This window comes from Quercus suber, unplaced genomic scaffold, assembly GCF_002906115.3.
Source record: "Quercus suber isolate HL8 unplaced genomic scaffold, Cork oak 2.0 scaffold_45, whole genome shotgun sequence".
In the NCBI taxonomy this organism is placed as follows: Eukaryota; Viridiplantae; Streptophyta; class Magnoliopsida; order Fagales; family Fagaceae; genus Quercus; species Quercus suber.
In genome coordinates this window covers 1,806,105-1,822,780 of record NW_027069510.1, presented here as the reverse complement: position 1 = coordinate 1,822,780, position 16,676 = coordinate 1,806,105, and the positions used below count along the sequence as shown (strand labels likewise).

General features: G+C 36.3%; 2 protein-coding genes across 2 annotated transcripts; one reads left to right on the top strand and one right to left on the bottom strand.

The window, feature by feature from the left end:
• Positions 1-1,151: 1,151 nt before the first annotated feature.
• LOC111992549 (mitochondrial pyruvate carrier 1) lies at positions 1,152-4,205 on the bottom strand. Its single transcript, XM_024024428.2, is given in 6 exon segments — positions 1,152-1,389; positions 2,564-2,699; positions 2,821-2,853; positions 2,856-2,874; positions 3,024-3,140; positions 3,880-4,205. Coding segments are annotated over 5 exon segments (333 nt in total). The 5' UTR covers positions 3,117-3,140; positions 3,880-4,205; the 3' UTR covers positions 1,152-1,337.
• An 8,993-nt stretch (positions 4,206-13,198) lies between these two features.
• On the top strand, positions 13,199-14,002 carry LOC111992467 (uncharacterized). The gene has a single exon (XM_024024325.1). It carries the CDS (start codon positions 13,199-13,201, stop codon positions 14,000-14,002), a length of 804 nt encoding a protein of 267 aa, XP_023880093.1.
• The last annotated feature ends 2,674 nt before the right edge of the window (positions 14,003-16,676 follow it).

Genomic DNA, 16,676 nt, shown 5'->3' with positions numbered 1-16,676 from the left:
ATCATTTTCCAATGATTTTGTTATACCCCAAATATCAAATTATAAAAACTTATTAAAAGAAAAATTTTGTTTAGTTATTTTGTTTAGAAAATAAATTAGATATAAGTATAATTATATTTTGAAAAATGTGAAAATTTTAAAAATTTTTATATATAAAAAAACCAAAATAAGCCAAATCAAACATATATTATTATTAATAAATTGTATCCACCACTAGACTAATGCATTTATGACAATATACTTAATCCTTGATGGTAATAAAGACAATTCATAATCCCATTCCATTATCTATGGTAACTTATAAATTATTAAAGTATCAGAATCTTTTTAAGAATTTATATTTGAGAATGGGTAATTGTCCCAATGTAATGTTATCTTCACAAGGGCCAATAATTTCATGTCACTTTCAAACTTTTTAAAAAGGAAATGGTTTGGTCTAAGTTAGATACCACACCAGCATTCCGTTAGATAACATAGAATATAAACTATTAGACATAGATGAAAGGATATAAAGTAGTTAGTATTGAAAGATTAGGAATCAAAAATGAACTTTTAAATTTTAGTGATGAAAACCGAATTTTTCATACAAATGAAGGCACTATTTTAGCCAAATATATTTTTTGTAAGCATAATCCCTACGAAACAGAGTACTACCAAGTCTGACCCTCATGGTAACAATGGACAGTTATTCTATATTTAAAAAGAAAAAAAAAAGAAAAAATAGCAATGGACTCTTCTAACCTCTCACACAGTCCATCTAGTTAGGGAGAAGAAAGGAAGGACAAAGGATGAGGAAGCTATTAATTATTTATTTAATTTCAAATTTACCAAAGAGTTTTACCCAAAAAAAAGAAGCCCAATTCGAGAATTATCTATTTTTGTTTGGTCAAATTGAAGATGTCCAAAATTAGATTTGATTCTAGAGTCTAGATCTTTGGAATGAAAATAAAATACGAAATTAATTTTTTGGTCTTGTGTCACAAATGATGCAGTCGTACTCTAGTTTCTGTTGTATTGAGGATGTACAGTGCAATCTAATCAGTTTTTTATTTTTATTTTTTATATATAAATACATAGAATTATAACTTATAGCGTCCCCTCTATGATATTTCCTCACTTTATTTATAAAATAAATTATGGCTGAAAACCACTTGAGAAAAGAAGTAAATCGTCCAGTTATGATAAACAAAATACAAAAGATTAGGCCCAGGAAAACATAAATCAATCATCTCTGAATCACTATGTTTCAAAGATTCGACAAAGAAAATATAAATCAACCATCTCTGAATGTTTCAAAGATTCGACAAAGAAAATATAAATCAACCATCTCTGAATCACTATGTTTCAGCTTCCTCGTTCTTCTGCTGCAAGCTTTTGTCACCAAGAAACCTGTTAAAATAAAAGGAGGAAAAAATAAAAGATGTTAAGAGAGAAGGAGAGAGCAGAAACAGGGAGAAATGAATTCCTAGGCCAAGTTGCTTGCTTTATATTATAGATGGGATTATAGCAGTTGGTTTGTTGCATGGCTTAACTTATTTGTCCTCGAGTATTATTTGCTAAGAAGCACGGGTGTGTTTCGGGACTCGGGTGCGGGTGCAGGACTCGGCAATTTTTGAAAAATGTGGGTGCGGGTGCGGCGGGACTCGGCGATTAAAAAATTATTAAAAATATTTTTATTTATATTTTTAATATATTGCTAAGTATATAAACATATACGATACTTTTTCACATTATATAAACATATACCAAATTTAATAACTAAAACATGATGTTCATAAATTAAATACAACCCAGACTCTAGAGTGGCTGGAATGCAAGACTGAGTGGCTGGTTCAGTGAAGCGCAGCCCAGACAGCACAGAGAAGAGAGAAAGAGCAATGGAGTTGGAGTGAGGAGGCTGTTTTGGAGTCTCTGGACGAAGTGTGAGGGAGTTTTAGGTTTTAGGGTAAGTAAAACGGTGCGTTTTGCACCTTTTTTTTTAAATTTCGGCTTGAATCGGCCGTTTCGACGGTTTCGGCCGAAACGGCGATACGGCCAAAAAGGCCGATACGGCCGAAACGGCCTGAATCAGGCCGATTTGAGCCGCGTCGGCGCGCGTCGGCTTTGCCACGTGGCCCGACGCGGCACGGACGCGCGGTCAGCGGCGTCCGACGGGTCGGGCCGCGTCCGACGCGGGTGCGGTGCCTCTGGCGCCGCGTCCGTGCTTTCCAGATTATTTGTGTCAGTGTTAAGGAGGAAAGGATCATCCAAACAAAGGAAAAAGGTAAATTTGGTATAATTATCATGTAATGGTGATTATATGGAATACAAGAAATTGGAATGGAATTACTATTCCCATTTATCTACCTGGCAACAATATATGAACAGAACCATTGAGCAATACAGCTCATGTTTCCATGAGCCAAGCACAATTCAACACTCATCGGTCATTGTTCTTTTTAACTAATTATTAGAATTCAGAACCATGGGATTAGATTGAAAGCACAAATGATAAAACAAAAGTCGGAAACCATTCTAGTCTGAGTTGTGTGCTTAGAATTAGTCAATAATTAGATGCGCTCACCCTCGAAATTTCAACCAACGTGAGAGCTGATAGAGCTGTACACTCTCATTCGCGGCATGCAATGCAAGAAGGTGGAGATTCCGTGGCCGTACCATCCATGCAAACCTCATGAACAATGCTGAATAAACACACATAACTGCAACACAACCACAGAAGTGATAGTTCTAAGGTCACATTACAAGGCTAGAAAAAGTAAAAGTTCAAATTGAATGTTATCCGTTCTTGATTAGCCCAAAGCCTTAAAAATTTATAGAAACCTGTTGTCATATTGCCAGAAATCGACTCTGGGGTTTGTTTGTGTCGACCATTGCCTGTCAGAATCAGCAATGATATTAATCTGAAAGTAGTTAAGTTCAAAATCTATGAGTACCTAAAATTGTTTGGATAAAGAAACTACAATAAACATTTGAAGTTAGTATATATGCATTAGTGTGGCATCAGTAGAAGTATTGAAGCATACTGCAATAGGAATGCCCCAGCCCACAACAGGGCCCCAAAAGTGTGTTGTTTTAGGGCCAATGGGACTGTTCCAAAAATTCTGGAGGATTTTCATTATAAGCTATGACAACTTGGAGACCTGCACATAACAGCCAGTCAAAGCTGAAATTAATAGTCAAAATGATATTAATTACACTCAAGCATACTTAAATTAACAAGTTCACTTGAAAAAAAAAAAAAAGAAAAAAAATTTCTAAGTTAGCATTTCGGCTTCTTGAAATCATACCTTAAAAAAAATTGAAAAAGAAAAAAAAAAAGAAGTTCATGTCGCAGGAATTACAAACAAAGACAGGGTTAGAGCATATTATAAGACATAATAAAATGTTTCCTCAAAAAAAAAAAAAAGACATAATAAAATGAGAAAGTCAATAAATTAATGGTAAGCTTATTTTGAATTGGACCAATCTCAATAATTATAACAAGTCCACATGTGTCTTCATTTACACCCCCCAAACAATAAAGGTCAGGAATTTGACAGCCCATACAACAAAAGTTGAAAGCATATTAATTGTCTATAGATCATTAAGACTAGTAGTTGGTGCTACAAAGCTCCACTTTTTGTGGAGCCTGATATAACATAAGTTTGCTACTTATTCTGAAAAGTTGGATGTTTTCTGGTTTTTTATGATTCACTTGATTAAAATTCTGATGCATATTTTTAAGTGGGTCAAATAAAAAATCAAACACAATCATATTATCACAAGAAAAACAAGGCTGATCTAGGAAAAAAAGAAAAAAAAGCTTCAATCAGTTTCTATGGTATTGGGATGAAGAACATCCATGAATCTTAATCAATATAAAAAGAGAAATAGTCTTACCAGATGGAAGCTGCAGATGTAAGCTCAAGAATCCAACAAGATATGCAGAAATGAGAGTTACAATGCATCAGATGAACTGTCTCTGTATGCAAGGAAAATTTGAAAGCTTCAAAGGAGGATTTCAAGTCAAAGTCCCTCCTATCCAATAAGCTATAATATCTATTCGTTAAAAGACTATACACACCCTTGTTTCTTCTTCTTTTTTTGATGGATTCACACCCTTGTTTCACTTTCACACGCTTCCTCCCCTTCAGATGTGTGAAATAATACACTCCATGTATTATAATTCAATGAATAGTAATATATCTTTTTCTTTGTATATTAATTTGTTTCACCCAATATGTGTCGTCACTGATATAGCTGATTCTTTAAAATATACTACGTATTAGCTATTTTTATCAATGAAAATGTTCTTAATTAAGGAATCCGACGTTTTATCTCCATCCTCATATTTTAATGATGTTAACTCATCAATGTCTTCCCTGCCCCCTAATTGCCTAATATCATGCACTTCTTTGCCTCAGTGCTCCTATGCAATGAATCTGTCAAGATCATGATACATAACTAAAAGTGAACACGTGTTATAATCTTATCGGGTTTAATGCACAGAAAACTGAATTCAATCTTTGTCCTAATACGAGACCAATAGGTCTCACATACTATTGTGGGTCTAGTTGCAGATCATATTGGGGCTTGGTTCAAGCTTTATATTACTTGTTAGACCATGTTGGAAATATTTTAGTAAATGTACAATCTCTTAGTCAAAAACAAGTTAAGCCAAATAATCAATAACAAGAACCGTTTGTGCCACTAGGAGTAAAATCTGGTACGAACAGTTCGCACACTGAATAACTTAGACAATACAATCGACCTTTGTCTTGAACACAGTTCCTCCCACAAATGTTCAAGAATAACCTTTTAATAATGTCTTTCCTCTAATTGATCAAGAAAATTATCTAAGATCAAGAGAGTAATAAATAGGAAAGAGCAACAACACTTGAGGAAGAGATAAAGAATTGTTCTCAAGTAGTCTAATCGAGAAAGCAATAAATGAACAGATTGGGGAAGTGTTCTGATGATGTGTTTAATAAGCCATTAATTTAATAAATTAATAGATTAGTTTACAAAGGAAGCTATGCACAACGGTCAAACTAAACGACTACAAATGGCTATAAAGGCCCAAAAGGAGATAAAAATAAAAGTTCCAAAGAAAAAATATTTCGGATCCACACGCGTGATAAGAGACGGGGTGGGGCGAGGGGCACGTATATGATATAGATAAGACTCATGTTTGCTCTAGGCCTCATTTTAGGTTATCAAGGGAGGTCCACAATCATTTATAAGCACAAGGAAGAGCACGTTCCAAACTAATATAGTAGAGTTTGGAACACACCCACACCGGCAATCCCCACATGTTACGAACACCAACTAGGAAAGGCAAGCAACTCAAGAAAACATGCATCATTATGGACTCGGCTATTACAAGTGTTTTATATTAGAAAGCATGGACATGGCTAAAGCACAATGTGCCCATGTCGAACATAACTACCTACGTGTCTGATAATTTTGTTATTGCTTTTGGACACGGTCAAGACTCGTTTAGGACATAGTGGCAACACAAAGAGTTGGGTTTTTGACTTAGTTGGCCCATCTCTACTCTCTCTCTCTCTCTCTCTCTCTCTCTATATATATTGATACCATATTTTGTCCAGCACTAGATTTTGATGGAAATTTGAGCTTTAATTTAAGGGACTTTATGAATTTAATGGTTAAATCCCATTTTTTTTGTTGATTTCAATAAATTTTATGGGGTTAACCGAGTTTTAAATTAAAGTTCATGAATTTCCCTTCAAATTAACGGTTCGCATGACAAAATTAGATTAAAGCCAAGTGAGATATCATTAAAAGTTTATTTTATTGGGAGACATGCAATATTTTATAAATGGGAAATGCTAATGAGTGTTTTTAGGAGCTTAGGGCACTAGTTAATAATCCATTTTAGAAAAGTTTTGGTACCACTTTTATGAGAAATGAAAAAACTGTCAAAATATTAATTACTTTTTTTTTTTTTCCATTTCCCATAAAAACTTTCGTAAAATAGATTATTAATCAGTGCCCTAAGGGCACTCGTTAGCATTTCCCCTTATAAATTTTGATTTAGTTTTCCTTGTTGAACTTTTCTAAGATATATCCATGATTATTCTTGTGACTGGGTGATCCTGAAACTTTGGCCAAAAATTAATCTTTAAATTACCTTGAGCTGTGTGTCTGCAATTCATTGGGGAAGTTAATTGATTTTCCATGGATCTAATTACTTTCAAAAGGAAATTTAAATTTATTTAAATTGATTCCATGAATTTAACTAAAAAATATATGCACCTTGGTTCGTTGGAAATTCATTCAATTGTCCTCCTATTTTGATTAAGGGCATGGCCAAAGTTAATTGATCTTGGTCTATTACCATTTTATTGTGCTATGCTTTCAATTATAACAGATGCCATTAAGACAATTATTAATAAATTATATTAAGAAATTTTTAACATAACTTTCATGGAAAATATAAAAATCTATTAGAAAAATGAATTGTTTTATCATTTTTTCATAGAATGTTTCTAAAAATAATTCATAAATCAATATCCTTAGAGCATCCATTAATATTTCCCTTAAATTAATTACCTTAAGAAATGCGCACTTAAATGTGGTATGGTCCATACCGCTACCATGTGAGAGACTGAGAGCTCACAATTGATACAAGTGTTTTAACTCTAGAGTCTTCTCATAACAAACCATGTAGATTTTTATCTCATACTGCTATAAAATGAGGACATTTGCCCAAATCCTAGGCATGAAGGGAATGAAAGAAAATCAATTCCCTCTCCCCCAAGTCATAATTGGTCCTTAGGGGTAAGAAGGTCCGGAACTTTCCCAAACACCTCATTCACCCTTCCACAAATGGAAAATTCCACTAACATCACCACCAAATTTCACTTGCTATGCAATTCCAATCGGGTAGGACAAACCAGCAAATGACTAAAATGTATAAAAAAAAAGTTCGGCTCGATAACCTTCAAAATTCGGAATGGTATTACACATACTTTAGTGTACATATAGTACACACAAGTCATATAAGTGACTTGTGTGTACTATGTATACAGCAGAATGTGCACTAATAATCATCCCAAAATTTCAATCGCACTCCAAAGTATTCTAGAATATTTTTTCTTTCTCCACCCTGCTCCCATTTTCCTTAATATTGAATTCCAATTTCCAAGACTTTATTGTTCTTGTATCCTATCTATCATCTAACCACTCATGTCTTTAATTTGTCACTCTTATCTGATCATCCCTCTAGAAGTCCAAGTCAATTTTAACATCTTATCTCCTTCAATCCCTCACATCTCCCACTATCTTCTCTGTTTTATTTCCTTTTCCTCGATCTAAATTTGTCACTTCCGTTATCCGTTTGACTTTTTCCCACTCTACACATCCATTTTTGAAATGTAATGTAACAAATTAAGAAGTATGTATGTCAACGTCAAATTAGAAAAGAAAACAATGGACATTGACATTAATTCGTTGAGCATCTCTTTTTAGGACTTGGATCCGGGGTATTGCACCGGGTGCAATTATCTCATTTCCACACACATCAATTTTTATCTTTCTCATTTTTTAACTTTAACTTTTTTTCAAAATTTTTTAAAATTTTTTATTTTAATGGTTGAGATTGAAAGTTGAAAAAAATAACTTTCAATCTCAACCATCCATTGCAATTGTATTAGGTGCAATACCTATTGCACCTGATCTTAATCCCTCTTTTTAGTGTCCATATAAACCACGTATGTTAAAAGAAATTTATTACGACACAAATCTAATTAAACCCATATGCTGAAGAGCAAAACAAAAATTCCCACATTTATTGTCACCTCAACCTATAAAGAAAAAAGTTAACCACCTATGGTTTAAAGAAAATTTCCCTCAAATCATTGTATGACAATTAAAGAGACCATGAACTAGTATTTAATCATATGTGGCTATTGTGGTGAGAGATTGGAGAGGGACATTGGTTTTTGCTATGTCCAAAAGGGTGGAAACCATTATCCCACTTCAAGTCGAAGTTGAAGCCATCAATTGGGCAACTCAACAAGCCTTGAAGCTGGATGCCTACTCTGTAATTGTGGAAAGTGATGCCACAGTTTGTGTGGAGGCTATTCAGAAGCAAAACAGAGAGGATCTGTGGAGAATTTTCATTCTAATTGCTAATACAATTAGGCTGGCGCATTTCTCATAAAATATTCAGTTTAATTGGGTTCCAAGAGAAGCAAATGATGTGGCCCACTGCTTAGCAACTTGGTCTTTATGGAACAAGTTGGCTAGTTCTTTTGTTTTGGGCTCTGCCCCTCAAGTGTTCTTTGATGTAGTTATAGATGAGCAAGTTTAATTGAATTTTCAATGTAGTTGTACCGTTTCTATTTAATAAAATCTTCTTGAAAGCTTAATAGAAAAAAAAAAAAAATCATCATACTTCCATGCCTAGAAATTGAAGTTCTCGGTAGGGTTAGGGTTAGGGTTAGGGTTAGCCTCTCTGCCATACCATAGCATATAGTTTCCCTCCTTAGGGAGGACGTTGAGTCCCTATAGTAACTAGGTTACTAGTAGGGTTAGGGTTGTGGTCTCTGAACGTTTTGTGTGGGTTGTTTTTAGGGATGGAGGACCTTGCTAATAATTGGAAAAATTGTCACTGTCAGAGAAGGAGGGTGATGAGATTGATTTATCGGGAAACAGGAAGACTACGAGTTTTGTCTTAGCAGTGACGTTCTTCACTTGTCGTTCCTTGAATCTTGAAGCGGTGGCTAAGACGTTCCAGCCGTTGTGGCGTACAAGAGATAATTTTGAAGTCAGAGATGCAGGGAATAACAAGCTGTTGTTTGCCTTTCAGTCTAAGGAAGACGTGGAGAAGGTGTTGATGGGGGAACCGTGGTCTTTTGATAGACATCTAGTGGTTTTTCAAAGGTACAAGACCTCTACGTCCATTGAGGAACTCAGTTTCGACAAAGTTTCCTTTTGGATCCAATTACACAATCTTTCTTACTCTTTATTATCTGCTGAGGTTGCTCATAGTATTGGAGAGACGTTAGGGAAGGTTTCTATGCCTAAAGATATTTCGGAATTAAGGGGAGGTAATTTTCTGCGTATAAGGGTAGCCATTAATGTTAATGCACCGCTTTGTCGAGGTAGGCGTGTCAAATTTGATAAGGATGGTGAAGGGTAGGTGTCTTTCGCTTATGAGCGTCTGCCTAATCTTTATTATTGGTGTGGTCATCTAACTCATGATGATAAAGACTATGCAATATGGCTTCGGAGCAGAGGATCATTATCAAGTCGGGATCAATAGTATGGGGCTTGGTTGAGAGTAGGACAGTTTATTCTGTCGAAGAAAATGGTTGTTGAAGTGCATAGTCAGTCCAAGTCACAGTCCAAGCAAAGGGAGTTATGGAGTAAGAGACATGATGTATATGAACTGAATTCTATGAAGGTTGCAACGATGGTGGAGGACAATGCAACATCAGCGAGAGTGGTGGCAGCCAAGATTTCCACACATGATGATTTTGAGGTGGTTATTCAGGGGTTGGATGAGGCGATCCATGGGGATAAGGTTAACTAAAATTTGTGTGAATCGGTTTTGAGGAATGATAAGGCTACAGATGGTGGTGAACAAACGGTGAAAGCAGCGAATAACATGGCTTTCAAAAAGGTGGCGCATGGAGTGGATAGTGAAGGAATTATGGAGCGTCAACAGTACCATGCACAGGTGGGTCCTGTTGATGTGGTCTTCAATCCAGGGTGGGCAGCTAAAACAGGGGGTAAAAAGTCTAATAAGGGAGATGTGAAAGGAGGTGAAAGTGGTGCTCAGTGTGCTAAGCCCAAGACAGCCACCACTTCGGATATTGATGGGTCTTAGAGACAATGTTCTTGGGTTAGAATGAATAGGCCCAACTTTGTTTCAAACAGTGGAGAAGCTATAGTAAAAGGACCCAAAAGGAAAGCTCAGGTAGTAGCTATGTGTGGAGGTGAAGGGGAGGTTGAGAAGAAGGTAAAAATTGATAAGGAAGCTAGAAAATTGAGCTTGTTGATGGCATCAGAATTTAGAGCAGCGGAGGTTGCTGAGCAATCCCGCTGGACCCAATGAGTCTTTTACGTTGGACCTGTTGGGGGCTTAGGAACCACCAGACAGTTAACGCCTTGAAAGAGGTGGTTAAAAGAGAAGATCTCAAAATTGTTTTCCTTATGGAGACAAAGTCAAATGAAGATTGGATGGTTATGGTTAGAGATAAATGTTGTGGAAAGAAGAGGTGCTTTTGCATGTTCAATCCTTCTCTTTATCACATATTGATGCTTTGGTGGATGATGGGAATGAGGTTGGGGGGTGGCACTTAACGGGTTTTTATGGGAATCCTGAGACTTCTAGAAGGTCAGAATCATGGGCAAAATTGAGGCAATTAAGGCATACGTCTACTTTATCGTGGTTGGTTATAGGTGATTTTAATGAGATTATGGTAATGTCTGAGAAGGAAGGAGGGAGTACAAGACCAAGGCAGCAAATGGACAGCTTTGTTGAAGCTATAAATTGGTGTGGTTTAAGGGATATTGGTTTTTTCGGGCCTAAGTTTACTTGGCTGTATGAGAGTAGGGATGGTCTTCAAATCCGGGAAAGGTTAGATAGAGCTTTAGCTACTATGGAGTGGGTTAATCTGTTTCCCATGGTTGGCCTTTATCATCTTACTTCAGCAGCTTCAGATCATTCACCATTGGCTTTACATTTTGTTCAGAGAACTAGGGAAAGAAGGAGAAAGTGTTTGTTCAGATTTGAGTCGATGTGGTTGAAGGATCCAAAGTGTGAAGATGTGGTTCTTGAAGCTTGGGAGGAAGGGTTGGCGGTGTCCATTGATTTTCCTTTGTCTTCATGTTTAGAAAGATGAAAATTGCACCTAGAAGCATGGAATAAAGTGGAGTTTGGCCATGTGGGGAGGAAGATAGCAGAGTTACAGAAGCACTTAAAATGGTTGGAGTTACAACCGGCCTCTCCTAGCAATATAAGGGAGATGAGGAAGATGAGGATTGATTCAAATTGTTGGCATGAAAAAGAAGATGCTATGTGGTACCAAAGGTCCAGAATAAATTGGTATCAATTTGGTGATAGCAATACTAGCTATTTTCATGCAAAGGCGTTTGCAAGGCATAAGAAGAATTATATGGAGGGTTTAATGGATGACAATGGGCAGTGGCATACTGAGGAAGATAAGATGGGAAAGTTAGTTATTAATTATTATACAGATTTGTTTTCATCAATTAACCCAATGAAATTTGCTGAATTACTACAAGTTGTGCAACCAAAGGTGACCACAGAGATGAATCACAGGTTGACAATGGATTTTAAGGATGAAGAAGTTTGGATGGCTTTGAAACAGATGTATCCTCTCAAGGCTCCTGGTTCTGATGGGATGCCTCCTTTGTTTTATCAGCACTTTTGGCAGAAAATAGGTACTGTTGTTACTCACACTATTTTAGATTTTCTTAATAATGGTGTGTCTCCTCCTAATTTTAATGATACCTACATTGTTCTTATTCCTAAGGTTAAAGAGCCTAAGAAGGTGACAGATTTTAGACCTATTAGTTTATGTAATGTGGTGTACAAAATTGCATCAAAAGTTATAGCTAATAGGCTTAAAAGATTGTTACCTTCTATTATTAGTGACACTCAAAGTGCCTTTGTGCATGGAAGATTGATCACTGACAATATTTTGGTAGCTTTTGAGGCGTTGCATCATATTAAACAGAAGAAAGGGGGTAAATTGGGAGATATGGCTCTCAAATTGGATATGAGCAAAGCCTATGATAGAGTGGAGTGGGGGTGTTTGGAGAAAATCATGGAGAAATTGGGTTTTGAAGAGAAGTGGAGGAACCTTGTTATGAGGTGTGTATCATCGGTAACATATTCCATAAGGATAAATGGGAAACTGAGAGGGCATATTGTTCCTACTAGAGGCATTAGGCAGGGGAATCCTTTATTACCATACTTATTTTTGTTGTGTGCTGAAGGTCTTTCTTCTTTGATTAGGACGGCAATGGAATTTGGTGATATGGAAGGACTGGTTATTTCTTGTAGGGGCCTTAGGCTTTCACATTTATTCTTTGCTGATGATAGTCTTATTTTCTGCAAAGCTTTTATGGATGAGTGCAATTCCTTGCAAAGAATTCTTCAAGTGTATGAACAAGCTTTTGGACAGCAGTTGAATCGTGCCAAAACCTCTCTCTTTTTCAGCAGCAATACTCCAAGTGATGTTCAACAGGAGATTAAAAATATGTTTGGGGCTTAAGTGATAAGGCAACATGAAAAGTATCTGGGGTTGCCTTTGTCAGTGGGGGGGAATAAAAGGAATTCCTTTAATGATATAAAGGAGAAGTTGAGTAAAAAATTAGCCGGGTGGAAAGAAAAGCTACGTACTTTCAAAGGCGGTCAAAGAAGTGGTCATTAAGGTTGTTGCTTAGGCTATCCCTATTTACACTATGAGTTGCTTTAAACTCCTTTATTCTCTATGTGATGAGTTGACTAGTATGATCTGGAACTTTTGGTGGGGTTAACAGCGAGATGAGAGGAAAATGGCTTGGCTTAGTTGGGATAAACTTTGCGAGCCTAAAGATGTGGGTGGTATGGGTTTTTGAGAGTCGAAACAATTCAATCTTGCTTTGCTTGCTAAGCAGGGCCGGTTGTTGCAAACTAAGAAGGAATCTCTAGTGTACCTAGTTTATAAAGCTAGATACTTTCCCCAAACTGATTTTATTCATGCCTCTGTGGGTCATAATCCTTCGTATGCTTGGAGGAGTATTATGGCGGCTCAATTCATTGTGCAGCAAAGTCTTAGGTGGTCTGTGGGGAATGGTGAATCTATACGGGTTTTGGGGGGGTGGGGGGGGGGGGGGGGGGGGGGGGGGGGGGGGGGTGTAAGTGGCTTCCTTCCAAGTCAACCTACAAAGTGGTCTCAACAAAACTTTTCCTACATGAAGATACAATCCTTCCAAGTCAACCTACAAAGTGGTCTCAACAAAACTTTTCCTACATGAAGATACAAGGGTCAGCGAGTTTATTGATCCGGATTTGGCTAGTTGGAAGGGTGAAGCTTTAGATGCAATATTCACACCTCAGGAAGCGGAGCTGATAAAAAGCATTCCCATTAGCCTACAGCTACCGGAGGACAAGTTGATTTGGGCTTAACTTCTAATGGTGTTTTTAGTGCGCGCAGCTAGTGCTTACAGGTTAGCGATGGATCAAGCAAAGGCTGAACGAAATGGCTCAAGCTCAGATGATGGCAGAACCCGTAAGTTTTGGAGGAACCTGTGGTGCTTGGAAGTAGTTCACAAGGTCCGTCATTTTGCATGGAGAGCAGTCAAAGGAATTTTGCCCACAAAAGCGAACTTGGTGAAGCGTGGAGTGATAAAAGAGGATCGGTGTGATGAGTGCAATGAAGAAGCTGAATCGGAGGGACACTTGTTGTGGTCGTGTCATCGAGCTCAGGACGTGTGGCAGAATTCAAAGCTCCATTTTAACTTTGAGAGGCACAGGGTTCGGTCTTTCCAAGATTTGATATGGCTGTTGCTGATGTCTGAAAACCCAGATGTGGATTCGGCCAAGGAAGTGTTGATGATTGTGTGGGCGGTATGGCACAACCGGAATGAAGTTAGACACGGAGGTAGGAAGAAGAATGGGAGTGAGTTAGTCCATGCGGCGAAGCAGTATCTTCAGGAATTTAATGAAGCAAACGTGGGTCTTCCAAAGCTTATTCGTAATCAAGGTTTGGCCTGGGCTCCTCCTTCTATTTCACGGTATAAGGTCAATGTGGATGGAGCGGTTTTTGCGTCGCAGAAATCAGTTGGAGTTGGGGCTTTAATCCGTGACTCGTATGGTCAGGTAGTGGCTGCGATAAGCAAGAAAATAAATGCTCCGTTGGGTCCATTAGAAGCTGAGGTAAAGGCTTGGGAGGAAGGTGTGAAGTTTGCAAGGGAGGTTGGTGTTTATGATTTTACTTTGGAAGGAGATTCACTGGTGGTTTTTAATGCTTTACGTTGACTCTCTACTCCACCTGCTGCTGTGGAATCTGTGATCAAAGGAGTTTTAATGGCTTGTGGGTCCTGCTACATGGTTGATTTTTCTCACATCGAGAGACAAGGTAATAGACCAGCTTATTTATTAGCTAAACATGTTTTAGGCATTGTTGATTTTAAAACTTGAATGGAAGATAGTCATTGCTTTCTTGAGCAAGTTTTAATCCATGATGTATTTATTTTGGTTTGAAGTTTAATATGAGTTCAGTATTCACATAAAAAATAAAAAAAAAAATCTTCTTGATTTTCATATGAAAAAAAAACTTATTATATGACAATAAAAAAGACCAGTACTTATAATTATATAATGTTTTAAATGAGTCATGCAATTTATTTAAGATAAGTACATATAGTTTATTAGCCTCTTAGCACATGTGTTGAGTGTGTTTAGAGGCTTTTCTATTTTTTTTTTTTTTTTTTTGTAAAAGTTAATAATTTCCATCAATTATAATATAGAAATATATGTTTTTTATGGGGGGGGGTGGGGGGTGGGGATTCAAATCCTCTCCATCTCATTAGAAATGGAGAGTGTCCAGTTAAGGGCTGAGATTTATATAAAATAAATCCATGACCTAAAATATATCACGTCATTTAAAAGCACTAACAGGAGACTTAACTGAGTAAAAGGCTAAACTAACATTAGTTTCAACGTCTAGGTTTCTTCTCTAACTCTCTATCCTTCTCCTCTCTGTTTCTCTCTCCCTCCCATCAAACCCAACAATGGTCATTGGTCAAGCTTCTCCAGTTCTTCATACCCACACATAGTTGTGCATCAACTATATTTCAGCCATCCACCTCTGTTTCTAAAGGAAATTTTGATATCAAATTTATGTATTTTTTTCCTTTTCTTGTCTTGTTGTCTTTGCCAAGATCATCCCTTTCTTTCATTTATAGCACGAAATATTATGCTTTTCTTTAATTGAATTTTTTTTCCTTCCTTGTTATAGATTTGGGGTAACGGTAGTTGGAGTATGAGTCTCTCTCTATTTTTTATTTTTTCTTTAATTTTTATTTTTGTTTACTGAACCCCTTGGATCTCTTTTTTGTTTCACTTTTGATTGGCTTGATGATTGAGTTTTATTATTAAGTATAGAGCTTGATGATTTTGCTTGGGTTTTAAACTTGTGTTATTGGCAGGACTAATTTGAATGATAATGTAAGTTTGGTAGTCATTAGATCATAGTCGCAACTTGAAATAAGCTTTCATATGTAATTGCTTCTTATTAGGATACCCCTTTGTTGATATGGACAACAAGGATAGATGATGGAGATAAGTAACCACACGTTTAATGGCTTTGAGTTATCAATTATTGAGCTAAAATCTTTATTTTTGTTGTAATTGTCTGAGCATTGTACTAGATTTGGTAATGTTTGTATCCCTTCCTTTGTAGACTTTGTTAATAAATTGAATTTTAGACTCTGTTTGAGAGGAGACGAAAGTTTAAGCTTATTTTAGTTTTTAGCTTCTTTTTTGTATTATTTATGGGTTCCGTTATACTTTTTGGTATTATTTATGAGTTCTATTGCACTATTCAGCTAGCTTTTAATCTTTTTTTTTTTTAAATACTTTCAACAACAAATTTTCAGTTTCAGTTAAAAAGTTTTTAGTTTATAATTATTTAGAGGGAGTCTATGTATGCTGCTTGTATATACTTATCAAAAAAAAAAAAGTATGATGCTTGTATATAAACTGTTTATTGATATAGTTTGTATCACTTGATTCACTTGTCAAATAATAAGTCTTACAGGTATCATCTCTTTTCATGGTTTTGTTTTGTGTTTGCAGGAATTGATTATTTGAGGAATCCTCTTGGTATTGATTGGATCCATCTTGTTGCATGACTGCCTATTTGCAGTTGAACTCAACTCTTTACCATTTGAGCCAAATATCTGTGAAATTAGTCTTAAGTGGAGTGTATAGGATGGTGCACATAGTCAAGCCATTTTTCTAGCTTAGGATTTTGTTTTTCTAATTTAGAATCATGTTTTGTAATCTTTGACATAAGTTGTGAACAAATGCTCTAATGGTTGTTTATATACCAATTGGTTTGGTAATGTTGTACTAGTGTTTCGAGTATACTTTGTACATTTGAATATATGGAATTAGGATATATTTCAAGTTCATAGCTTGTTTTGAAGCACAAGATGACTGTAAAACGAAAAATCCTCCAAATTCAATTCATGAATGGAAACAACAGAAGTTACTACCAGAAATCTTGCTTGTTAAATACATAAGATAAGTACCTCTTATCACTTATACAAGAGTTGCAAAAGAAATTCAACATGAAACCATTCAAGGTTCACGTTTTCAACAAAGAAAGCAATATTCAAATCAAATACATATAATAATTCTTGCTTAGTTAATGCCAAAACCTAGAGACCCATCACACTCCAACTATAAGTAGGTCACTTATTCAATCACAACCATGTGGGTCATACCCATAAATCCCAAATTTCAAATCAAAGAAAAATTATCAAGCTTTACACCCAACAAGAAAACACAATTATCAAACTGATCAAAAGTGAAAGAAAATGAGACCCAAGGGAAAAAAAGAGAGACACTGAGATGAGAGAGACTTATACACATGCTACGGTTACCACAGATCTAAAGCAAGGAAAGGAAAAAATTTTCAATTAAA